General features: G+C 44.2%; 1 protein-coding gene and 1 long non-coding RNA gene across 4 annotated transcripts in view; one reads left to right on the forward strand and one right to left on the reverse strand.

The window, feature by feature from the left end:
* The first annotated feature begins 389 nt into the window (after nucleotides 1-389).
* Nucleotides 390-26109, forward strand: part of LOC147022143 (fibronectin-like) — a 332507-nt gene continuing 306787 nt past the window's right edge. For 2 of the 3 annotated variants that reach the window (XM_085892763.1, XM_085892764.1), the window contains exons 1-4: nucleotides 422-536; nucleotides 1505-1653; nucleotides 2800-3159; nucleotides 5149-5307. In XM_085892763.1, coding sequence (XP_085748889.1) covers nucleotides 2826-3159; nucleotides 5149-5307 — 493 coding nt within the window. In that variant the 5' untranslated portion in view covers nucleotides 422-536; nucleotides 1505-1653; nucleotides 2800-2825. Of the gene's footprint in view, nucleotides 537-1504; nucleotides 1654-2799; nucleotides 3160-5148; nucleotides 5308-26109 lie in introns of all 3 variants that reach the window. The other variant, XR_015061076.1, reaches the window with a different exon arrangement.
* On the reverse strand, nucleotides 9769-13332 carry LOC147022144 (uncharacterized). The gene is made up of 3 exons (XR_015061075.1): nucleotides 13131-13332; nucleotides 12010-12130; nucleotides 9769-11490 (listed from the first exon to the last, which is right to left on the reverse strand). It is a non-coding gene; the product is annotated as an uncharacterized LOC147022144 (long non-coding RNA).

A 26109-nucleotide genomic window follows, 5' to 3' on the forward strand; every position in this document is an offset into this window, starting at 1 on the left:
TGAGTGTGACGGCAAATCAAACACCAAGGCTCTCCTCGAGTGTTTGTGTGCGTGGGATATGCACTGCTATCATGAACGGAATGACGTCATCACTCCTTGATGTCACTTGTTTTGCTCCCCATGGGCAAGACGATCCACTAACACCTACATCTTTTTTTAATTTTTACATGTTTTTATATACTTACACTGAATACATTATAGCAAGTACAACAATAGCATAACCCATTGACAAGGAGACTGTTGTATATGGATATAATTGCTTTTTCCACAGCTTATGATTACAGCTGGAGGCTCGGTCTTGGGAAGAATTTTATTTTGGGAATTTTTTTTTAAAGGAGAAGGTACAGGAGAGGCATAAATCGACATAGTCATTCATAACAAGGGAAGGGAATTAGAGTGAGCCATAAATGTCATCCTGGTGTTTTGCATGCAGGTTGAGGCATCATTGTGTGCGCCTTCCATCAGAAGGATGTTAACCCCAAGGACGTGGTTGGTGATGGACGTTGAAGGTGCTCCAAGTCGATCATGAAGAGGAGGTGAGTTTATCGCCCATACCCGAAACAATATTCCAATTTCCTTTTATGACTGCTGGAAAGATAATGGCAAACCATCTAGCATAACCCTTGCCAAGAGACTGCTTCGACAGCACCGACTTTTTATATAGCGATGATGATGATGATGATGATGAAAAGATTGCTCCACACACATCGATCACGACCACGGACGGATATGTCTTGTTTGGAGGTTTTCCATAGGTATCCTAAACTTGTACAGGTGAGCCGGGATCCATTCATAAAAAAAGGTTGGTGTGCTTCTCGTGTCCGTAAGTCTTGTCTCCTGGACCAGGTCTTGTAGGGCCTCTTGTTTCTGGTGACAACTCCACCACTGTATTCTCCAGCATGTATGTGGCCTGACGTGTCTGCATTCATTCATAACAACAGATGAGATAACATAACAGCCAGATCTTCATCCGCAATTAGAGAAGCTATATAGGGCTAATGTTGATTAAATTTTAAGAAACCAACATCACCACCATTTCTGGCCTAACTGTAAACTCATGTTTGATCGGTGCTTCGCAGACAGGGCGTTTGACCTGAAAGAGTGCCATCCCTTCACATAGACATTCATCTGGGTGTCACACCTGCTAGCATTAGTGCATAATAAAGATTCCAAGGTGGAAGGGAAGAGTAGGAGAGCTATCACTGACACCCTGAACAAATTCGAAATTCCTGCCAAAACTCGGGATAGCGAGTTGCTTGGTTTTCTGTCATATTCATTAGCACCAGACTTTTCTGCTTGTAATGTTGGAGTGTTCTTTCCGGGTAAGAAATTGATATACCCAGGTGCTCACAAGTCATAGGTCAAAGGCCCTCTTTGATTAGATACGCCAAACGTCGTCCAATGGTGTCGCCACACACATTCCTATTTTGAGGTTATTCGGATAGAAATTGCACCCCTCTGAGCCCCCCTTCTGCCTCCTCCTATTCCCGCCCCTGTGGCTCAGCCAGCGCTCTTTGCTGTGGCCAAATACCGGCCCGGTGCCAGGGCCGCGCACTTCTCCTGCGGAGATCTTGCAGGGCTAGCCGAGCGAACAGGACTGCAGGACGAACCACAAGGCTCACGCCTCTCAGTTTTCACGTCGCGCATGAAAAGGTAAGTATAGCTCATTGGACTCAACATGTAGCCTATAGCTCATTGGACCCAAGTTGCAAGTGTTGCTTTAACTTTGTGAATTACTTATTTTTTCCCGCTACCGTATGGATAAAAAAAAATTCCCAGACAGTTACTTTTTGTGTAAATGTACACGAGCAGCATCAACAACTTTTTTACCCTTGGACTTTTTTGGACTTGGACGAGCAGCATCAACAACTTTTTACCTTGGTAAACTTGGAAGGTTTACCCGACGGTCTTGTTTCCTTTAATTACTCCCACTACTCGGCCTTCTCACACATACTCTGTGTTCGAGTCCAAGGGACATCAGGATAGATTGCTCATCTGGTAGAATGCTTGTTAAGACCGTCTGGTTGCAGGTGTGTTCCCCTTAGAGACGAATCAAATTACAAAACTTCCATTCTGGTACAGTACTAGCAGTGGAGTGCTGCATCTGGGAGCATGCCCTCCTTCTTTAAGGGAAGTAAGCTCACCTCTAATATGAAGCACAGTATCTCTTCAAAAGAGTCGGCCATTGTGCACCCTGGATAAATTCTCTACAGAGAGATTAATTAGACATGAAAGTTGATTGCAAAGATATGTGGATGCGAAGGTATGTTCAGTTAATAGTCAGAATGGTGTTGGTACCTAGAAATAAACTGATAGATCTCTTTTGAGTGCAGTCTTATGGCTGCTGGTTGCATCATTGGATAGGGACGGGGCTATGCCGCTGATGCAGTGTCCCTATTACCAGTACACTGGTACTCATTTTGCCGACCTCAGAAGGATGACAGGCTGAGTCAACCCTGCCTGGTATTAATTCAGCGGAAAATGGGCCTCAAACTCAGGACAAAAGGATAATTGACAGATTAAATTAAAGGAGTGAGGCTACAACACAGGTATGATGAACCAAACAGCCTCCTCCTGTGTCCTTGCAGTAACTTGACATGTGTTTAGAGAGACACACAAGATCAATGAATATGCCAACTATGCATTTTTCCTTCCAACCTTCTGACCTTATATTCTACTCCACGGAATTATCATTGTGTCAGATTAACATGTTTTATTCTCATATGTCCGACTGCATTAATGGGTGCAACTGCGTGCGGCAGTGCCAATGTGGGTGCATAATATGTAATGCATTCCCAGGCCGAGAATTGATCTCTGCTGGAACTATGCACACAACACTGACTACTCGTCTTGCTGTCGTGGCAACCTTTATGGTGCTCGCACTTCCTTCAAACTCTGCTCCAGCCAATGGATCGGAGAGACTGACAGTTGAGCATTTGTCACCGACCGATGTACCCAGTGAGCGTACAGTACCGGCGGTCCGGCGGATGCGCCGTGCACACCATTCGGCCAACCTGCTGCGTTTAGCACTGGCTCGCCGTGTTCTGTCCCTGCACCGTGCTGCACAACAACCTCTCATGGCTTTCACCCAGAGGTCCGCTGAACAACCGATTGTCGTGCTCCACTCATCCAGCTCTTCTCAGGAAAGGATTCAGCCCGGTACGTATGGTGCCTGGTGGGATTTTCTATAAAGCCCTAACCTTCACATTCAATACAAGTCATTGATGCAGGCCAGCTTACTGTGACCCACTGACATGGAGCAGCGGCTGAGCAGGTTTTAAAGACAATGCCTTGCTATCCATTCAATTAAACAGCAAATTGCTAAAAAAATCAGATGAAAAAAAAGACAATTAACATCAACAATTGCACAACTTAATTATTGCTCTCTTGCGGTATTACTCATACCTGAAGTCTTATTAAGAGGCCGAGTTTAATGCCTTGAAAGCAAGCTTTGAGTCATTTTTGTTTCTACACAGAAGCCAAATAATCCTGCTTAAACAATGACAAATAGATATGTTGGAACAGCCTAGCCATACAAATTTGATGCTTAATTGAGATATTGTACAGAAAAAGACACTGCTCTTACACTCATCACATTGCGTTGAATGGAGCCAAGTCCCTGGACTAAATTTCACAAAATAAAACAAACAAATCCTGATATTGAAAAAGGAACAAATGTTTACAGCACTTGTACTTTTGTGAGGCACAAAGGTTTGTTCAAAATGCCTTCATTTTTCAAAAGTACAATAATTGCTTAAGAGGTATCATCATTCGGTGATGCTGGGATTTCATTTTCTATTCACAGTAATCCATTCTATTTTCGATGTTGAATCACTCTCCAAGAGTCATTGTAGTTCAATAGGTAATTCAAATTGTGTTTCTGCTGCTTTGTCGAAGAGCTGTGTCGCCTGTGTCGAAGAGCTGCAAAGGGTCAGAGTTCAAACAAATTTTACATTGTTGTTTTTCTTTTTTCAGGATCTAAGGCTCCTGCTGGAGCTGCCATACATACATCTCACACGTGGACATACAGACGAATACACGAGACAAATTACAAGACTGTTAGACGAGACAAACAGCCACTGAGCTTGAGGGAAGTGCCATCACTTTCCAGAACACTGGGTACTAGCGACGTTACAACAGTGGTGCTGCATTTCTCACCACACTGATGGGGGTATTTCCTAAGGAAGAATTTCCTCTTCCCCATGGATGCCAACTTTTGAATCTTGTGTTCATCCAGTTCTGTCTGTTCACATTGTGGCTTTGGAATGCAATATCTTTTCACGCCAACCAACTTAGTGTATGACCAGATTGTTACCAACTACAAGTTGTTATGTTTCAGTAAATGCATTGAGTTCAGAAGATATTGTCTTTGTGGATGTTGATTCAACAGAGTTTAGTTATCTAGATAGTCATGCAGCATCACCTGTGATGAGGACAGGATACTCTGTAACATTCGCCTCTGAGTCCTCTCGCCTGGGTTCGAATGACAACCCAGCTATAAACTGTCAACCTTGTGTCTCACAGGCAGGGCGAGGCATCGATGTGTGTGCCATCCCTTGGATGCACATAAAACTAGGTGTGCCTTCTGCCAGCATTAGTTGGTGGATGTTAAATATCCACCGGTGTCATTCATGAAGAGTAGGCAGGCTATCTCTGGCACCCTGCACGAATCGCTAATTCCTGTCCTAACATATAGGGTGTGTAGCATCAGTGGCATAGCCACACTTTCTCCCTCCCCCCCCCCAAAGCAGAGTCAAACTGTAAGACATTTTCTCTTTCGTCTGAGCCCAATTCCAGAGTATACTAGACTTGCCAAAGTCTGCTCGATACAGGTCGCAGGTTGCAGGAGTTGCAGACTATATCATAAAGTGGTTAACTCTGGCATTTCATACAGACAAGACCATTTTGCCCCAATGCACATACAATAAACTGTGATTTATTTGTCCAAATCATGCATTTACTTTCATATATAGCTAGACAGCTCTTTGTTTGAGAAATGTTGTCAAACTGTACTTGGACAATTAAAATGCAAACAGGACAAAGTGGTCGATTCATGTATCTATGAAGATTCATTGAAATTTTTTTAAGTTTTGAAAAAAAAGGAAATGATGACTGGCATGCAGGTAAAGATTGACCTTTCCTATACAGAGATGATTGCCATAGCGAGTGTGGAAGGTTGCTGGGATCAACATTTGAGACACCGCTTCTCAGTGGGTGATGCGTGGCGTCGATTGCACAGAGGGTGGCTGCCTCTCCTCTGCCAATGTATTGCCAATAGCAAGGTGCATTGCACTGGAAACGTACAGGGTGAGTAACTGTCATGCATTATTTTTCAATATGTGCATTAAACATGTTGTTGTTTTGATAGAATGGACCCAGGAAAAACAACTTAATTGAACCTTTCACAACCTCCTACCTCTTTAGCAATCCTTCATCGTTTTTATTTTTGATCCAAAGCCATTATCGACTTGCCAGAGCAGTGAAATGCATTCATTTGCTTTTGTTTGATTTTTTTTTTTGCTTCTTTTCCATTACTTGTGGGTTGTTATTTTTAAACAAATATTTTCAGGCTCATGGAGGAGCTTGTACGGTTTATAAATCACGTGCAGGACAAGGCCATTTCGAAGATATCAGTGTATTTGTGCGTGAATTACAAGAACATCGGTAGACAATGGACAAACACATGGTAAAATATGAGTTCCCTTACCAGGAACTTCAATACAGGAGACTATGAGGCCCATAAAGTTATGTGCTATGATTGCCAACCTATGGTTGTTTGTCCGTGCTCTATCCTTTTTAAATACTGAACGTCAAGCAAGGAAGCAACATGTATCATTGCCTCGCACGTGCGAAGCGAAAAGCAGGGTTAAGCAATTGGTTCAATTTGTCTGTCTGTCTGTCTGTCTACAAACGTCAGTTTATGATTTAGGAACAACTTGATTTCAATCTCATATTATATTTCAAACACGAATTGGGAAACATGAACCTGCAGTTTAGCAGTACTTTGGCTCTGAATTTTGCAATTTGTACGGAATCTTGTCCTGAGCACGCTTGCACAGAGAGGAGTAAGATAATTTTTTTACTCTGTCTGCCTGTCTGGCAGTGAAACAAAATTGAAAATAATTTCAAACAGGAAACTTAATGTTTTAATGTCATAAAGGGCACAAATAATAGGCATGAAGAACTCATGTAACACGTTAATCAATGGTGGTAAACCTCCAAAAAGTATTTTGCTACAACCTACAAAATGTTTATTTTATTTGTTTAATTATATACTTGAACACTTTTGAACACAAATCACCTTCTTGACGCTTAAAAAAACTTCTGTTTAGCAGTACTTGGACAAATTATTACACTATTTTTCATCATCTCGACCAATTAAATTGCTGCTCACAGATCCCACCCATTTGCTTTTTTTTAAAATTCAAGATTGTGTTTGGTAAGGTGTTCTATGAACTCCAGTTTTTAAAGTCTTTGGTAGATGACTACTTTACGAAGATGATTACCGTCTGAGTTCAAACCACCAACCTCCCAGACTCAGAGCGGTTGCTCTAAACATTACACCCACCATGTCTGGTAGATGAAATTTTGAACCTGGGTTGCCTACAGGCTTGCTCAGGGTGAAAATGGGAAAACTAATTGGTAATAATTAGGTTAATGGACTGTCCTATTTGACTTCCTCTTTCTGTTTCTGACTGTAAAGATCTTTTTTCACTGCAATGTTTGGGTTGAAACTTCTCCCATGCTGTACTTCCTTATACTTTAACTCGTCGATTTCTCGCCCAATATGATATACACATGGTGATTAATTCCTGGTGAAACAGGATGATCTTTTAAAAACTACTTTCTTGTTTTGGCCCCAGTTTTAATTCAGTCAACAATTTCCCATTTTGTTTTTCTGATGGTTCTTAGTTGTGCATCTCTTGGCATAACTTATTTAGACAAATGTACTACTGGCCTCTTGCAAGCAATGCGTGACCAAGTTTTTTCAATAACTTAGGAAGAACACATGATGGCTAAGAGACGTTTACAAAATTTTATGGAAAGTTACCTGCTTATTTATTTGTTTGTCATTAAAAAAAAGTTTGTAAAGTTGTAAAAAAAACAAACAAACAACAATTCATAATGAATGAAAAGGAAGACCAGACACGAAAAATCCCATCCTAAAACTCATAAATTTTCTGACACCAACAGAGAACCCAACAAAGTTACCGTTCTTCGACTGGAACTTTATTAGGGCAGAGGTAGGGCTGGCAGGATGGCCGAGAGGTATGCACACTTTCCTCTGGTCTCTCTAGCCTGGGTTTGAACCCCGACCCAGCTATAAACTCTTATCCCGGTGTTTCACAGGCACGGTTATTCATCAATGTGTGTACCCTCCCTCGGATGGACGTTAAACTGGATGTCTGTGTCTTGGTATTAGTTGGTGGACGTTAAAGATCCCACGGTGTCCTTTGAGAAGAGTAGGTGGGCTATTGCTGGCATGCTAAACACATTACTAATTCCTGCCCAAACCTACAGAGGACAATGCATCAGCGACACAGTTGTGCCCTCAGCCAGTGATGCTACCCAGCAGCCTTGTGCTGCATACGGAAGAAGAAGAAGAAGAAGAAGAAGAAGAAGAAGAAGAAGAATGGCAGAGGGGGGGGGTCAAGTGGTTCTAGAGAAGTTTTGTGGATTTTATAGGTTACTAGATGACCCGTGAACCCGTTGGGTTTCCGTTGTGACAGCGGTTGATGAAAAAAATCATTTCAAGAAAAAAAAAAGATAGCTCCAGTGTACTATACTGCTGAGGTTGTTTGCATTGATCAAATTCTCCCGAAGAGTACTTGACTGAATTGGGAATTGATTTTAGGTCATCTCTAACGAGATGACCTCATAAAACCAGTCTCGATGACCGTACGTCCATACGTATGTCCCCATTTTTTTCTTCCGATTTTCTTGATATTTGGTCTGTGGGTAGATGTCGATGAGGGATGCACGACGGTATGACCTTTGACCCGATTGAAGGTCAAGGTCAACGTCAAGGTCACTCCCAGGTTGCGAAATCGTCCATTTTCAAAATCTATCTCCTCCGCCGTTTATGATCCGATCTTCGAAATTCCTTCGGATTCTGATAATATGGAACAATATCTAAATTTTGTCAGGCTGGTTTTTTTGCAATTCATCCTGGTTATCGAGTCACGTGTCTTCAAATTTGGAAAAATCATCGATGTGATACGGTCAAAAAAAAATTTGCCCGATCTTGATGAAACTTGGTATGTGGGTAAGGGTCGATGAGTGATGTTACAGCTGTTCCTTTATTTGGTCTGTGGGTAGATGTCGATGAGGGATGCACGGCGGTATGACCTTTGACCCGATTGAAGGTCAAGGTCAACGTCAAGGTCACTCCGAAGTTGCGAAATCGTCCATTTTCAAAATCTATCTCCTCTGCCGTTTATGATCCGATCTTCGAAATTCCAGGCTGTCAGGCTGCCGAAATGTCAGGCTGTCAGGCTTTTTTTATCTAAATTTTTTTTTGCAATTCGTCCTGGTTATCGAGTCACGTGTCTTAAAATTTGGAAAAATCGTCGATGTGATACGGTCAAAAAAAAATTTGCCCGATCTTGATGAAACTTGGTATGTGGGTAAGGGTCGATGAGTGATGCACGACGGTATGACTTTTGACACGATTGAAGGTCAAGGTCAAGGCCACTCCAAAGTTGCAAAATCATCCATTTTCAAAATCGATCTCCTCCGCCGTTTGTGATCTGATCTTCGAAATGTCTTCGGATTCTGATAATATGGACCAATATCTAAATTTGATCAGGCCGGTTTTTTAAAATTCCTCCTGGTAATCGAGTCACGTGTCTTCAAAGTTGGAAAAATCGTCGATGTGATACGGTCAAAAAAATTTTGCTCGATCTTGATGAAACTTGGTATGTAGGAAGGGGTCGATGAGTGATGCACGACAGTATGACTTTAGACCTGATTGAAGGTCAATGCGAAGGACACCGATGCTGTAAACTTGTGAAATCATCCATTGTCAAAATATCATCCGCCATTTATGACTCATAAATGCGGTTTGATTTCTGAGGTTTTGTTTCTATCCTTTTGAAGACACATTGATCATAAATGTTCCAAATCAACCATTTTCAAAATCTATCTCCAGATAACTCAGAAATGTAGTTTGATTTCTGAGGTTTTCTATCCTTTTTACTCCCGGGCTTTCGTCTGTACGTTGAACCAAAAGACAAGATGACATCGAAGCCATTCTAAGCCGATCCGAGATCCACATCTACAGAGCTTCAGAGATGACCGTCACCCCCAACCGGGGGTAATGTTATTTATTAATTTTTTAGTTGCCCAATTTTACCGAAACTTGATGCTGCACACCGCAGGCGAATGGTGAGTAAGGTGAGCTGAAAATTTTTATGCTATCGTGTACCGTTTTAGCTGTATTTTGGGAGCATACATACATACATACATACATACATACATACATACATACATATATAAATATATACATATATATATATATATATATATATATATATATATATATATATATATATATATATATATATATATATATATATATATATATATATATATAGTTGCGAATTCACGCCCGCCGGCGTGCGAGCGGCCACGTAACTCGAATCGCGGCATGTCGCCCACCGGACGGACAATTCCGTCATGACCCTCTCGGACTAACGCCGGGAACTAGTCACGGGTGGGCCTTTCGGCCTCACCACGATCGTGCCAATCGGCCCCCCGCGTGGGATAGGGTTGTTCGCCAAATTCGACCTACCTAAGTACCCACACGGAGGGTAGACCGGGCGATCGCACCTCGCCGCAGGTCGACTTCGGACACGGGCCACTTTAAGCGACCCGTTCCGTACTATCGGGATAACCGAGCGGTGTTATCGTCAACCTCGACGGTTCCGATTAATTATTGGGCGTATTTAGCCCACGACCAACCCTTTACGTGAAGTAAGATGGAGATTCAATTAAAGAAAAGACGAAGCGAAACGGGAAAAAACAGTTCAACATGAGGCACATTTATTCCGCGGCAAACGGAAAGCACACATATACAATTACAACAATTATGCACCAAAAGCAAATGTAACAAAAGGAACACAACAATTATGCACCAAAAGCAAATGTAAAAGAAGAAACACAATGCAGATCTACTACCGACTACGCGAGCACACGGCAACACTTACACAGTTTTACTTTACAGACGGCGCCGACAACACATATACTCGAAATCAAAAGAAAAAGAGGGCCACCCTCTACGACAAGGGGGCAGACGTGGGCTGTGGGCGCGAGACCGCGTCGAGCCTACCCGTCTTGTGATGAGCCGCAAAATGGCGGCGGTGCCCCGACTCCGCGCTCTTCCGTGGGCCTCGCTGGCACTGCCTGGAATGGGGTGGGAACGGGGCCCCCTTTTCGCACTATCTCAGCGCGGGGGGAAACAGGGGGGGGGTTGTTGATGCTCTGGGGAAAGAGGATAGCTGGCTTGCTTGGGTCCCGCGACTAGCGACTCCACTGCGCCCTCGACCGCGTTCCCGGCTTCTCCTCTCTGCAGCTCCCCGACAGACCGCCTCTCCTCCAGACCCGTCTTGACTGCTGCTGCCACACTTCGCCGCCGCCGTCACGACTCGCCCGAGCCAGAAACAGAAAAACCTCCCTCTCTGAATTCGCCCCGCGCTCGGTGCTTTATAGTGGTGTAGGAGAAGCCATATGCAGATTTTCGGATCAGGATCTGCTCGGGGGCGGAGCCACGCTCGCCCATTGGACGGAGGAAAAGTGGGCGTGAATCATTCCTGATCCTCGAATTTGCATATATCGATTCTACTCCGACGCGCCTGGAGGCGGGGCCAAATCTCCCCGCGCTCGCTGATAGGACGGAACAGAAGTGGGCGTGTATCATTCCTGATCCGACTTCCCCGGAAAGGCCGCTTTTTGCACCCACTGCTCGGCGCGCGCCCTGTATGAGTCCAGGATCGGTGCCCACAAGCGGTGCGGGAATGGCGGCAGAAGGAGGAGAGGTGAAGGTGGTGGAGGGTTTATTGTGGTGGTCCCTGGCCACGGTGACACTTGGAATGGCGGTGATGCGATGATTGCGAGAGCGAGTTGTGACGGTAAAGGTCGTGGCTGTTGGCGTTGTTGTTGTTGTGAAGCGGCGTTGCGGTTGGTGGTTGTTGTGTGATGGCGGTTGAGACGTGGTTGGTTCAAAATAAAGATAGAACAGAAAAACGGCTATCTCAAAGGGTCGCAGCCCGAATGCATGACATTTATTCCCTCTAAACAACGGGTTTGGGGCTAACTACACATATACTTACAGAGATATCTCACCTACGGGACCTGAATGGTGGTTTGCAAATTTCCTCAACCACAACAATATATATAGACACAAGATGAGAGTTTTAGTAATATAGAGATAGATGTTACATCAAGGCAGGTGATGTGAGTTATGAGCACGTTATGTTGCATGCTCATATTCTGCAAAAGAAAGAGAGAAAAAAATATTTTTGTGATATTGTTTGCTTTTCAGATGATGTATTAAATTAAAATTATTAAAACCGTGCCTTCAGTTTGTTCAACATACCATGTCACATCCTATGCACCAAAGCGAACACAGGTATCTCCTCTACAGGCGCATTTCTCGAACACAAACACAAACAGTCTAACATCCCATTTATATCATTCATTTTCATTGACAAACACCTTTTGCAATTACAAATAATAACAAGTTGTTAAAAATATCAACAACTTGTCATTGTCTTTTAAAGTTCCCAGACTCCAGAGTATGTGGTAAAACCCCAGCCCCAAACTCTTCCACTGACACGTCCTCTTAAGAGGTAGTAAGAAGTCACTTTCAGCACATTTCGCTCCGTGAGCACAATTTCATGTAACCCCTGCTCTCACTTTGCATGCCGTGCACTCTTCTTTTCCCGAAACAGCATTGATGTAAATCTCGGAAATGAGGATGTGATGGAAAAGGTAATTTCTTATCTTCACCTCTTGTCAAGGAGTTGAGGAAGAAAGCAATAGTCATGCTTTGATCGACATCATGGCCACCTGTTGTTTTGCTGCCTCCAGCCTCATGTAATTTTGTATGATGTTACAGCTGTTCCTTTAACTGTTTTTGAGCAAAAAGAGAACAAGCTCTGTCAACAACATTACAAGTTGTCACACCATTCAAGGGTATTAAATTATCACTCTGCATGTGCTAAAACAAGTATGCTTGTCTAGAAATAATTATCAAGCCTCTCGGGATGCTTTCTGTGTGTCTTGAGGCACATCTCTTTCACTATTTGGTCCCCTTTCATTCATCCCATAATTATTTGGCTATGTACTGGTTTGATTGGAAAGGGGAATTTAGTGCTTAATTGAAAAGAAAAAAAAATTGAGAAAAGAAATACAAGTGAGAATGATGAGAGAGAGAGAGAGAGAGAGAGAGAGAGAGAGAGAGAGAGAGAGAGAGAGAGAGAGAGAGAGAGAGAGAGAGAGAGAGAGAGATAGAGATAGAGATAGAGATAGAGATAGAGATAGAGATAGAGATAGAGATAGAGATAGAGATAGAGATAGAGATAGAGATAGAGATAGAGATATAGAGAGAAAAAAAAAAAAAGGTGGGTAAGCAGATGTGGAAGGAGTGTGGAGAAGGGAGTGTACTTTGTGTTTTTATTTCTTTACAGGAGCAAGGCTCATGGAGGAGCAAATGGTACAAACAAAGGAATGAACAAACAGAAAAGAGGATAGGGAGAAGGGGAGGAAACACTGAAATAAGTAAGTAAAATGATTCAGTTAGTGAAGGTTAATGGGGGTCATAAAGATCATGGGTTAGAATTGGGGATGACAAGAGGTGGTGGTGCACTGCTTGTTTGAATTCCATGATGGAAAAGTGAGAGAAGAACACCTTCCGGAAGGTGGTTCAATAGATGGGAGAAGCGAGGTATAAAGAAGTTGAGGTGTGCAGTCAGCTTGGGTTTGGGAAGTTTAACCAGAAGAGGAGTACTGGAAGAACATGTTTATGGTTTGGGAGAGGATTTGAGTAAAGAGGGAGAGTACATGCCAAGAATGGAGCTGGACTTATCTGAACATCATCGTGTTTGAGCTTGGGATCGCTAGGTACAAACCTCGGTTTGTTTATTTCCATCCACGTTTTGGAGCTTGTGGAACGTCTAAATGATAAAGGCAATCGATTCATTTACGATCACATTTAAAATAACATTTGCAAACATATATTTCATTTGACACTAACAATCATATTAATCACAATTACAATATAAATCATAATCATATTAATTATATCAATCATCATGTTGACATGAATTCATATTCATATTCATTATATTATTCAATCATATTCATATCTATTCAACATATACCATCATATTTAAAAGAATATTTACCAGGACAATCAATGCTTTGTGGGCAGACTGGGTAGTGAGACGAAATGTGGTGGGGCGAGCAGTTTGGGGGAGGAGGTCGGTGGTGAGGGGAGGGACAGGGGAGACTTGGTGTTTATAAATGGTCTTAAAGCTGAGAGAAATGGGGCAGCAGTGCTTGGAGGGGGGTGGATAATGTATGTAAAAATCTCAGTCCTTGTTCACTCTTTTCATTTAACAGTCTATTGATTTTGGTTCCTTTGGAAAAGGTGCCAATTTTTCCACCTTATATCTTATTGTCATCAATTTAGTGACAGGTGGAAGATCCGTGCAGGCAAGATAAATTAAATAAATAATAAAAACATCATGAACGTTGCAAAGATGATACCTATAACCATAATCCTGAAAAATAATCAAATCAAAAAGCCGAAAATGTGGTACATCATAAAAGCTATTTTCATTGAGCGAGCAGCGACTCTGCTTACACACTGCTCACCTACACACTGCTCACCGTGTGAAAGCTTTGTCCGAGTCAAATTAGCCATACGGGTGCAGCAAAAACATAACTAGAGCGTACATAGAACATGTTACCCTGTACAGTGTTCAGGTATATACTTAATTCAAATAAAACAATGATTTTAAAGATTCCAGAAGTTTCGCGCTATTGAAGCAGTCTTGTACACCACCTTATTTAACATGCACAAGTACTGCTAAACAGAAGGGTTTTAAAGTGCAAAGAAGGCGATTTGTGTTCTACAGTGTTCAAGTACATAACTAAGTCATACTAAAATACCCAATTTGATGTCTGTCTGTCTATATGTCTGACCGCAAAACATTGTCATTACTTATCCAATCTCAACCAAGCTTGACAGGAGGACTTAGGGTCACACAATGGAGGTTGTAGCTACTTCATCCCACCCCTCCCCCACTCCCCAAGGGGTTCTTTTGCCTTGGGCAAAATCCGTGTTAAGTTGTATAAACAGCTTAGGCACTTTTCCAAGGCCACTTCTAATAACAAAAGTAATGAGAATGAGCAATCAGATATTACAGACCCTTGCCAGGACTTGATTTGTGTGGTGTATTTTGTGTGCCAAATAAAAGGTCGAAAGCACCAGAATTGACTAAAGGGACTTTAAACATATCAAAAGGGTCTAAAAGTCAAAGGGGTCTGAAGGGAATTAAAAGGTCTGAAAGGTGTGAAAGTGCGACCAGGGTTGGCGTCAGGAAGGGCATCCGGCCATAAAACATTGCCTCAAGAAAAAGCCAAACCCCTGCACAGCAGGGAAAAATGGCTGTAAAAACGGTCATTTTTTTTTTTAAAGGTGTGAAAGTCTAAAGGGTAGAAAGGAGTCTAAGGGAACTTGAGGGTCTTAGGGGTTCTAATTTGTCTAACAGGGTATATAAGGTCTTCGGGTTCTAAAGGCTCGAACAGGATCTAAAAGGTCTAGGGGTTCTAAATTGTGTAACAGGGTCGAAACGGGTCTCAGGGGGGTCTATAGGGTCTACAACTTCTTAAGGGTTATAAAGGTGTCTGTAGGATCTTAGGGGCCTTAAGTGTCTGAAGGTTCTAAATGTTATAAGGGGTGTTAGGGGTCGTAAGGGTCTTTAATGGACCGAGAGTTATAAAGGGTCTTCAGGGTCTTGGGGATCTTAGGGATCATTATGGTCTCAAGGTATATAGGGGCGAATATAATTAACACACCTACTCACATTCTGTGAGGACAAACAAAGAAAAAAAACCAAACAAGGAAGACGAAGTGGAGAACACGATAATTGCTAAATCTCGAAAACAAATACGACTGATAAAATAATTGGTGGTTGAACTAAACGACTAAATATGTAACTTCAAATTCCAATTTAACTGGATGAAAATTGACGATTTTAGAAATTCGGCCGATGTTGACCTTTTGCCCTATGTTGACCTTAAAACAATTGGTGGTTGAATTCAGTGCCTAATTTTTATTTTAATACATACAATGTCATGGCTTATGTAAGAGCTAACACACAGAATGTATGACAAGGGGAGCAGGAGAAAAGAGGGGCAGGAGTGGGAAGCACAAAACAGTGGGGAACAGAGACATTAGGAGATCTGTGGAAGCGAGAGGGATGGGGTGGGGAATATTGGGAATACAAGATGGACATTACAGGGACTTTCAGGAAGGAAAGCAGGGAATTTGAAGGAGGTGGGCTTGGGTCGATGAGGGATGAGGGAACATCTTTGCGGAGACTTTAGACATCCTTTTGGGGGCCCTCGAGGTGCTGAATGAGGAGTCAGAGCCGCTGGGATTACGGGTTTCTTGCGTCAAAACTAAGATCCAGGCTTTCGGTGACATCTTGGATGCTGCTGTCCTGTCTGTGTCTGTTTGTGGTGAGGATGTTGAGGTCGTGGAGAGATTCACTTACCTTGGCAGTGATATTCATGTCTCTGCTGGCTGTGAGTCAGAGGTCAATAGACGTCTGGGTCGGGCCTGGAGAGTCATGGATTCACTGGATCATGGGGTGTGGCGCTTCCGGTACCTGTGCGGGAAGACGAAAGTCTGAGTCTTCAGGTCCTTGGTACTTCAAGTCTTGCTCTATGGATGCGAGACTTGGACTCTGACCAAGGATCTGAGACGGAGACTTAATTCCTTTGGTACCAGGTCTCTTCGGAGAATCCTTGGCTATCGCTGGTCAGATTTTGTGTCCAACGAGCGGTTGCTGAGAGAGACTCGGATGAGATTTGTTACCTGCATAGTCCGTGAGCGTCAGTTGCGGCTGTATGGACATGTGGCTCGTTTTCCTGACGCTGATCCTGCTCACCAGATTCTCTCAGCGAGGGAGTCTCATGAGTGGAAGAGGCCAGTGGGCCGACCACGTGCCTCGTGGTTGCAGCAGGTTGACCATCATCCCAAGGAGATGGGGATGGGCCTGGCATCTGCCTGGGGGATGGCCAGACGGAGGCCCCTGGAGTACCGGCGGAAAGTGGACGCAGCGACGCGCTGTTCTAGCACATGCTCCCATACCTGACCTGGCTTGGGTGGATTATCGGGGGTAAAAAAGATCGAGGATTTGGATGGGGGATAATAAGAGGTGGTGGTGAACAGCTGTTTTGAAGGCCTGGAGGGAAGAATGGGATTGAAGAGAGTGAGGGAGTTTATTCCAAAGGTAGGAAAAAAGAGGAATGAAAGAGGGAAGGTGAGCGGTGATTCGTGATTTTGGTACTTTTGCCAGAAGGGGGTTGTTAGCGGACCTTGAGCGCCCTGCGGAAATGTGGTGGGGACAAATCGCAGACAGAGCAGGGGGGGGGCGAGGCTGGAGAGGAGATGGGAGAAGACAGAAAGACCACTGACGAGCCTGCGGTAAGAGAGTGAGAGGCCCAAAGACTCAGCCTCATTGCAGGAGATGTCAATGATCCGAAATGCCTTGGTTTCCACAGCGTGAGGCCGAGAAAGGTGGGAGGCAGGAGCACCAGCCCAGAGGGGAGAGCAGTACTCCATCAGGCTATGGACAAAGCTTGTAAGTGGTCAGGAGCTCAGGTGGGCCGAGGAAGGACTTTGCACGAGGGAGGATTCCCAGTCGGCGACTGGCTTTGGAGGCGAGGTTTGAAATGTGGCTTTCCCAGGAAAGGTAATGGCAGATAGTGAGACCCAGAAGCTTGAAAGAAAGGACTTCTTCCAGAGGATTGTTGAGAAAGTGGATGGAGGGGTTTTACAAATGGTCCTTTCGAAGAGACATAGTGAGAGTGTGAGATTTGTCCGGATTGAAAGACATGTTCCACGTGTTGGAACAATTTGTGATTTTATCCAGATCTGCAGTGAGCAAAGAAGCTGCTGCTTGCTGGTCTGAGGGATGACCGATGGTACAGCAGAGGGTGGAGTCATCAGCAAAGAGATATAGAGGATTTTCCAGAGAGTCGGAGAGATCATTTATGAAAACCAGAAAAAGAACAGGGCCCAGAACGCTACCTTGAGGAACTCCAGCCTGGACAGGAAAGGGGATGAAAGAACTCCATTTAGGGCCACACGTTGACTGCGACAGGAGAGGAAGTCTGCGAGCCATGAGTGGAGATGGCCTTGGATACCATAGGAAGAGAGTTTGGTGAGCAGGGCAGGGTGCCAGTCCGTGTCAAAAGCACGTGATATATCCAGGGATACGGCTCGGATTTCCTGTCTGGCATTGAGGACCTCCATCCATTGTTGGGAGAGCAGAGGCAACATATCCAGGGTAGAGTGACCTGGTCTGAAACCAAATTGATGATCAGAAATCAAGCCATTGGAGAAGAGGAAGGATTTAATGTCTGAAGTGATGATGGATTCCATAACCTTGCTGATTATTGGGAGAAGGCTGATTTGTCTGTAGTTGCATGGATCTGTTTTTGCACTTTTTTATGCAGGGCAGTAATGTTTGCTGATTTCCAAACAGACAGCAGATGACCTTGAGCAAACGAGAGGGTGAATAGAACAGAGAGAGGGTGAGCAAGAGCAGAAGAGCATGTTTTTAGGACACGTGGGATGATGCCGCCTGGACCTGTTGCAGAATCTGAGTCGAGGTTTGACAGCAAGCTCTCCACTTTGTCAGAATAAAAGGACACAGAGTCAAGGGATGGTTGGGTATGACTGAGTAAGGTGGGTACAGAAAGCGATGGGTTTCGGACACAAGATTTTGATGCAAATACCGAGTTTAGGCATTCAACCTTTTCACGTGCAGTATCAGCAGTGCAGACATTTGAGATAAGGGAGGGGATAGAGGAGAAACATACACAAGAAACAGATTTGATTAGATGCCACCAGGATTTTGAGGAGGGAGAGAGGTTTGAACGTTCAGACTTGAGCTTAGAAAGATGTTGTTTTCTGGCTCCCCTGAGGGTAGATACACACTTGTTCTGAGCTTTATGGAAGAAACTGAGATTACTCTCAGTTGGGTTTGTTTTCCATGAGGCAAAGGCAAGTTGTTTCAGGACAACTGCCTCACCACAAGCTTCAGTGAACCAAGGGCGGGAGGAAGCTAGGACAACTGAAGATGAGAGGGGATAAATCTGTGTGCATGAGGGAGAGCAAGTTTATTTGAAAGAATTCCCAGGATGAGTTGATGTTGGAGAAAGTAGCGATAGGAGACCAGTCCATAAGTTTGATGGCTGCTTGGAGACCCTGCCAGTCAGCTTGAGTGAAATGCCAGACTCGACGGCGGTGAGGTGGTTCTCTGATAATAGCCAGAGAGATGTCCACTTTGACAAGGACGTGGTCAGAAGAACTGATTGGAGTGGAGGAAGAACAGCAGATATTGTCAGGGAAACTTGTCAAAATCAGATCCAGAAGAGGACCATTGGTTGAGATCCGGGTCAGGAAGTTGACCGATTGAGTCAGTCCCAATGACTCGCAGAAAGCTTTTGCTGAAGTGCCATGACAGGTGAGAGAGGTACCCACACTTAGCCAACTGGCATGATGACAATTGAAGTCGCCACATATGAGGAAGAGAGAGCTGTATGAGAAGATAGAAGTTGGTCAATGTTTTCTGATAGTGAGGTGTCGATGGAGTCATCACTGTTAGGTGGACGGTACAGTACCTGAGTGAGGTGGGACATATAAACCTGAGGTGGGAGTGGAGGAGAAGCCGTAGCCAGAGGTATTCCTGGGGGTGTGGGGGAGTGAGGGCAGTGCATGGAGAGTGACGAAGAGTCTTTGATGAAGACAGCAACTCCTCCACCACCAGAGCGAGGCTTAGGTCTGTCATACTGGAGGAGAGGTTAACCAGGGAGAGATACTTGGGGGTCAGACACGTCTTGGGGGAGGAAAGTTTCTGTGAGGCAGATTATGTCTGGTTTGTCAGTGGCAACCTGAATGGAAAGATCTGAAAGATTTGAGCGAAGGCCCCGGATATTTGAGGTCCACACTGTTAATGAAGAGGGAGGGTAGGAGGCTTTGGGTGCAGGGGATGGGTGGGGAGGGGGAGGGTAGGACAAGGGATGAGGGGGGAGGTAAGGAGGGTTGTTGAAAGAGTCGGGGGGATTGCAGAATAGCGAGGGGAGGGGGCCGGATGAGGAGGAGAAAAAGCTCTGTGGTGCTGGGGGAGAGGGGGGACAAGAGAGGGGAAGAAGGCAGTTGAGGATTTGAGGAGGTGGAGTGAAGAGATGGAGGTGAGGGGCAGTGGAAGGAGGCAGCTTTGTGGTTGAGAGGGGGGGGCAACATTGAGAAGGATGAGTGAGGGGGGTGAATGATGGGAGAAAGGTGAGGGGGGAGTTTTTGTGAGAGGGGCATTTTGGAGAGAGGTGGAAGGGAGGCTTGGAGGGAGAAGAGTATGATGATGCTTTGAGAGTGAGGGGTAAGAGGGGTGAGTTGGCACTGAAATTGGAAAAAAAAGAATGGTTGATGGAAAGCGAACATTCTTAGCAAGCTGGGTTTTTTTTTTCTGTTTTAGGTCAGAGATGCGATTAAACACGTTTCTTGATGGATGCAATAAAGGCGAATTCAGAGAATGGAGAGAAGAAACGCTGTAACAGTTGGATTTTTTAGCCAAGGTATGAAGGAGAGGTCGAATTGAAAGCAGTCTGTTTTAATAGTAGAAGAGTCGTGCATTATGATACAGTAAAGAGTACCACATGTGTGAAAGAGGAAGATGAAGCATTATAAGAGATCGTTTTTATTCTTATTATTCTTCTTCTTATTATTATTGTTTGAGAGAGTTTTCATCAGATTATGTCGTGGACGTGTTGGAGAAAAAGTCATGAGGTGAATGGTGAAATTGGATCGATAAACGCAGGGGGTCGAAACAGATCACGTGGTTACGGGAGCAGCACTTGGCTCTGGTCGGTGTATCGTCCAAAGTGAAATTATTTGTTTAAAATAAGGATTGCGTAACATTTGGAAAAGGGAAGGTTGAAGTAAAATCATGGAAGTGTGTGGTGAATTTGGACGGTAAACGCAGTGTGAAGCTGCTGGGTCGATGAAAAGTACCAGGAAGAGTAGAGAGACACGTGGTTACAGGATGTGTGGAAATCGAAAGGAAACAAGGAAGATTATTATTTTTTGATGTATTTTTGAAGAACAGGTAAGATTCGGGAATGGAAGGTTGTAGATCGGAAGAAATCGTGAAGGTAATGGGGAGAGAGGGTCAGCTCAGTTGAATAAAGATGGTGTGCCGGCAGGAGGAAGAAGAAGAGGAGGATGAAGAAGAAGAAGAAGTATCGAGACTCATGAGTGTGCAAGGAGAAAGGTAGTTTTTTAATTTTTTTTTGATTTACGGCAAGAAATAGAGTGTTTAGTTGGGAGGGGTGGGGGACGTTTGGAAAGTGGGGAAGATAGAAATTGAAGGTCATGGGAAAAATACAAATAAACACGATCGTACACCGAGGGGGAGGATGGGTAGGCCTCAAGCACTCGGGAAGACAAGGTCGAAGAAAACGCACAAAATAGCATGATTTTTGAAAGAAAACCAAACTCGGAACACACAGTAACATGCAGGAAAGAAAATAAACATTTAAAATGGGACAGATAATGACCAGAAACTTAAATTTAAGATCGACAGCAGACTGGGCATCAAGGGAGATGGTTTCCACAGCATGAAGCCAAAAAAGGTGCAAGGCGGGAGCACCATCCAAGAGGGGAGAGTAGTACTCTCTTAGGTTGTGGATGAAAGTTTTGTCCATGGTCAGGAGCTCAGGTGTGCCAAGGAAGGACTTTTCATGACGGAGGATGCCCAGTCGACCACTGGCTTTGTAGGCCAGCTTGGAAGTGTGGCTTTCCCACGAAAGATCATGGCAGATAGTGAGACCCAGAAGCTTGAATGAAAGGACTTCTTCAAGAGGATTGTTGAGAAAGTAGACTGGGGGGTGGGGGGGGGGGTTCCAGATGGTCCTTTCAGAGAGACATAGTGCGAGTGTGAGATTTGTCAGGATTGAAAGACATGTTCTAAGTGTTGGACTAGCTTGTGATTAATCCAGATCTGCAGAGAGTGAAAAGCTTGCTGATCTGAGGGATGACAGATTGTACGGCAGACGGTGGAGTCCTCAGCAAAGAGATGAAGAGGATTTTCCAGAGAGTCGGAGAGATCATTGATGAAAACCAGAAAAAGCACAGGGCCCAGAACACTTCCTTGAGGAATTCCAGCCGAGACAAAGAGGGGGTGAGAGAATTCCATTAAGGGTCACACATTCACTGCAATAGGAGAGGAAGTCTGTGAGCCACGAGTGGAGATTGCCTTGGGTATCATAGGAAGAGAGTATGGTGAGTAGGGTGGGGTGCCAGATCATATCGAAAACACGCGATATGTCAAGGGAGATGGCTCTGATCTCATGTTTGGCATTGGAGACCTCCATCCATTGTTGGGAAAGCAGGATCAGCAAGTGCAGGGTAGATTGACCTGGTCTGAATCTGAATATTGATGATCGGAAATCAAGCCATTGGAGAAGAGGAAGGATTTAATGTCTGAAGCGATGATGGATTCCATAACCTTGGTGATGATTGGGAGAATGCTGATTGGTCTGTAGTTGTAGGATCTGTTTTTGCACATTTTTTATGCATGGCGGTAATGTTTGCTGATTTCCCAGCAGATGGCAGATGACCTTGAGAAATGAGAGGGTGAATATAACAGAGAGAGGGTGAGCAAGAGCAGCAGAGTAAGTTTTTAGGACACGTGAGCTGATGCCGTCTAGCCTGGTTTTAGAATCAGTCGAGGTTTGACAGCAAGCTCTTCACCTTGTCAGGAGAAAAGGATACAGAGTCCAGGAACAGCTGGGTGAGACTGGGTAAGAGGGGTACAGAAAGCGATGGGTTTGGAACACAAGATTTAGAAGCAAATACGGAGTCTAGGCATTCAGCCTTTTCGCTGCAAAACCTTTTCGTGTGAAGATTGGTTTCAGATTTGCAAACCCTGTTCAAATTTCAAGTCAATCTGGTGAAAGTTGATGATTTTATAAATTCCATCTCAGTTGCTGACCTTTGGTCTATGTTGAGCTTTTGACATTTTGGCCTCAAATTCAATAGGCTTCTTGCTTATGACCAACTCTACTATTTAGTGAAGTTTCATGAAGATCAGTTTAAAATTGTGACCTGTAGGCAATTGACAAACAAATAGACAAACATACAGACAGAATCAAAGATCAGACCAACCAAAATACTTGCGAATCTTCGATTTCCCAAGTAACCAACAGGCAGAATCAGAGACCATACCCATCCATATACTCGACTTGAGTATCTACGATTTCACAAGTAAGAAAGATACAAATGGAACCAAATGCATTGCACTCTCCTCTGGCGAGGGTAATATCAACATTAATGATAATAGCATAATTTTTATGTTCCCTGCAGAAACCTGTGAAATCATGCATGCAATATCTTGACACAACTGAAGGTAAAGTGAAGTGGAGGTATTGTAACAACTAAGACTGCACAAATTTATTATTGAAAACTGGGATTTTGGTTGCTGATACACAGGACAGACAAAGCGTGGAGGTAAACGAACATTCACAGGTATGTAAATGTTTAAAACTCATCCACCGTGAAGAACTCGTTTGTGACAACTGAATTTAAATATATTTATCCTGCTTTGAAACTATGTTGAGCTCGATTGCTCTTGGTGTTGAACAAAACGGATATTGGGAACATGAATAGCCCAGCCATTAAGTGTGAGGGTTGAGATCATGTTAATTGGTGTGCACGTAGATCAGCAGTGGTTGGGTAGCGGGAGGTGGGGTGGGATAGGGGGTGGTGGGAAGGAAATTCAAAGTTGTTGCCGATGTAGTATTATATAGGTGGCTGTTTTGTCTCATTCACAAATGTTTAACTTTTCTTTCATGCATTATGCCCGGTGTTGGCTTAATGGCTAGAGTGGGGGGCTTGGGATCCTAGAGTTCTGAGTTCAAATCCTGCTTGGCTGTTGAATGAATTCCAGGTGGGGTTGACTCAACCTGTCATCATTCTGAGGTCGGCAAAATGAGTGCCAGCTTGCTGGTATCCTGTGTCGGAGTGGTGACCTGTCCAGGATTGTGCCCAATAGCCAAGGAGACTGATTCGGCAGCACCGACCCTCTGCACATAGTATGGTCCCAATGGATGGATGGATGGATTCAATCATCTAAAAAGAAGGAATGGATGCTAAATATACAAAAAAACAGGAAACAATGATTAATTATCTTTTTTGATTTCCACTGTTGCCTTTTGAATGTGGCACACTACAAATTTGTCCAAGAGAGTGAAATTAATCAGCATTTTTATCAAGGTGATTGTCGGGGTTGGGGGTGATACACGCACCTCGGGGGTTTCCTTCCCTTTGGTATGCATATGTTGTTTGTGGTGCCGAACCCAGCAAATTCTCTAACGACTGCAATCCAAGCTTTGAGATTCACGATTCTGAACGATTGCACAGGTCAGCTACCATTCGAATGGATCTTTGTCAGTTGGTCTTTGTCAGTTCACAAAGTCCATTGCACCTGGAGTTATGTGGTATCGTGAAGAGTTACTTCACGCAATGAGTTGACACACCTCCTTCATCAAGTCCAATGTAAATTGAGTACCTCAGTCACTCAGTACCTCTTGTGGGAATCCGACTCAGGAGAAGACTTCCAGCAGTGCTTCCGCGATCCTCACTGTCTCAATAGTGGGGAGCACAATTGTTTCAGGGTACCTAGAGGCGTAGTCCACAACAATCAAGATGTACCGGTTGTCCTTATCAGACACTGGGGACAACAGTCCAATTAAGTCCACAGCCACTCTGTGAAAGGGCTTCTCTATCAACAGCATGGTTCCCAATGGTATCTAGGAAACCCTCCCTTTCGGGATGGTCCTCTGGCAGATGTCGTAGGACTTGCAGAATCTGCTGACGTCACTAGTTATCCCTGGCCAATGGAAGTTGCTCGTTATTCTGTCAGTTGTCTTATTAGCTTCAAGATGTCCTCCAACAATTGATTCATGTACCAATTTCATTACGGCCTCCCGATACTTTGTCAGAATGATGATTTTCTTCACCTCGGTCATGCCAGTTGTGTAGATCTCGTGTTAGACACCGTTGTGGACTTCATGCCTGTACTTGCTTTTGTCTTGCGTATGATAATTTCTGGTATCCTGCACCTCCTTCCACAACCTTTCAAGTGAGACATCTTCCTTCTGAGCTTGCTCGAACTCTTGCAAAGCCACTTTCGGAATGTCAGATTGTGACACTTCAATGGTTTGATGTCATCCTTGGTTGTGTTTGGTCCAAAAGAGGAGGCAGAGTGTGAGGAACACAAAGAGGAGGCACCTGTTGCCTCGTCACTGCTGCTTGCGCCAGCTATGGAATCCAGTTTGGGTCTAAATCCTTGACCTTTTGTGTTCCCGGTATATTACCGATCACAAGATTACAAATGGGGTCCTACATGCACATGACCTCCACCTCTTTTATTTTGTACGGTGTGTCCACATGGATCTTTGCAACTGGATAGTGATGCAATGTACTATCAATCAGCTTGCAGGAGTAGACCTTGTCAATCATCTGCCTTGTAGCCACCAGGCCTTTCTTCACATCTGCACGAGTACGTCCTGCGTCTCGGAGTACCGTCGCTTTCTGTGAACCCACGTAGCCTTCATCCATGGTGATGCTGCCGTTGGTGATGCCAGCAGTGGTTTTCTCACAACTGCTGAAGACCATAGGTGTTGACTGAAATCCTCCTTTGTTCACCCGGATCTCCTCAGGACACTTTTGCACAGCTGATGCAGACTGCTCTTTCGGCTCTGCTCTGCACATAATATCTTTCCTCTAGAAATCGTGCACTGCACTGGCTGCCTTCTGTTGTGGCCTCATCTGAGCTGCCTTCCTCAATCGACATTCGGCCATCATGTGGCCTTTCTTGTTACAATAGAAGCATTCCCTCTCACTGCTACTGAATTGGGGCTTTGTAGGCTGGGTCAGATGGGTCAGTCTTGTGCAGCAAACTGTCTGATCTTAGTTTCATTGTAACGTTCTTCTTCTTGACTGACCGCCCAGTAATACACCCACCATGTGCTTCAATAGCCTGCAGAGCCAAGGTTGTCATTGCTTCAGTGTTCACAGGCACTTTCTCATGTACGGACAGGGCCAACTCCGTAGAACACACACTCAGGAACTGTTCACGAACCAAGAAGTTGGTTAATGCTTCAAAGCTACAATCACACATTGTATTGAATTTCATTGTGCAAAGCACCATCTCAAACGTGTTATCAACTGAAACTCAGTTTCACCTTCGTCAGGTTTTATTTTTCTGAACCTCTGGTGATATCTCTCCTCTATAAGTTCATACCTCTTCAACAAGGCCACTATCAAGCAATCATAGTCGTGAGCATTCTCCGAGGGCATATTGGTATACACCTGGAGTGCTTTGCCTGTAAGAAGGGGGCTGAGACTAACCACCCAATCCTCTCTGTTCCAATGTGTACTCACAGCTAAACGCTCAAATCTCTCAAGGTACGTGTCTCTTCGCGTTTCTCATCAAACGTGGGGAGCTTCAACTTGTTTGCCATTACTCGTACCTCACCAGTGTCAGGTGCAGTGTGAGCATGTGTAGCTGCTTCAATCCCTAACTGTATTCTTGCCAATTCAATCTTCATTCGCATTTATTTTCATAGATTCGGCTTCTCGGGTGTATTCACCACGCTGCGCCTCCTCTTTGTGTTCCTCATGCTCTGCCTCCTCTTTCCGTGCACATTCCTCACACTCCGCTTCCTCTTTGCATGCACGTTCCTCACGCTCCTTTTGTCTTTCCTCACGTTCACAAGCCTTCTCTTCTTTTGCAGCCGCTTGCTGTT

The sequence above is a fragment of the Eptatretus burgeri genome, chromosome 8, assembly GCF_056783735.1.
Source record: "Eptatretus burgeri isolate ZD-2024b chromosome 8, Ebu_testis_v1, whole genome shotgun sequence".
NCBI lineage: Eukaryota > Metazoa > Chordata > Myxini > Myxiniformes > Myxinidae > Eptatretus > Eptatretus burgeri.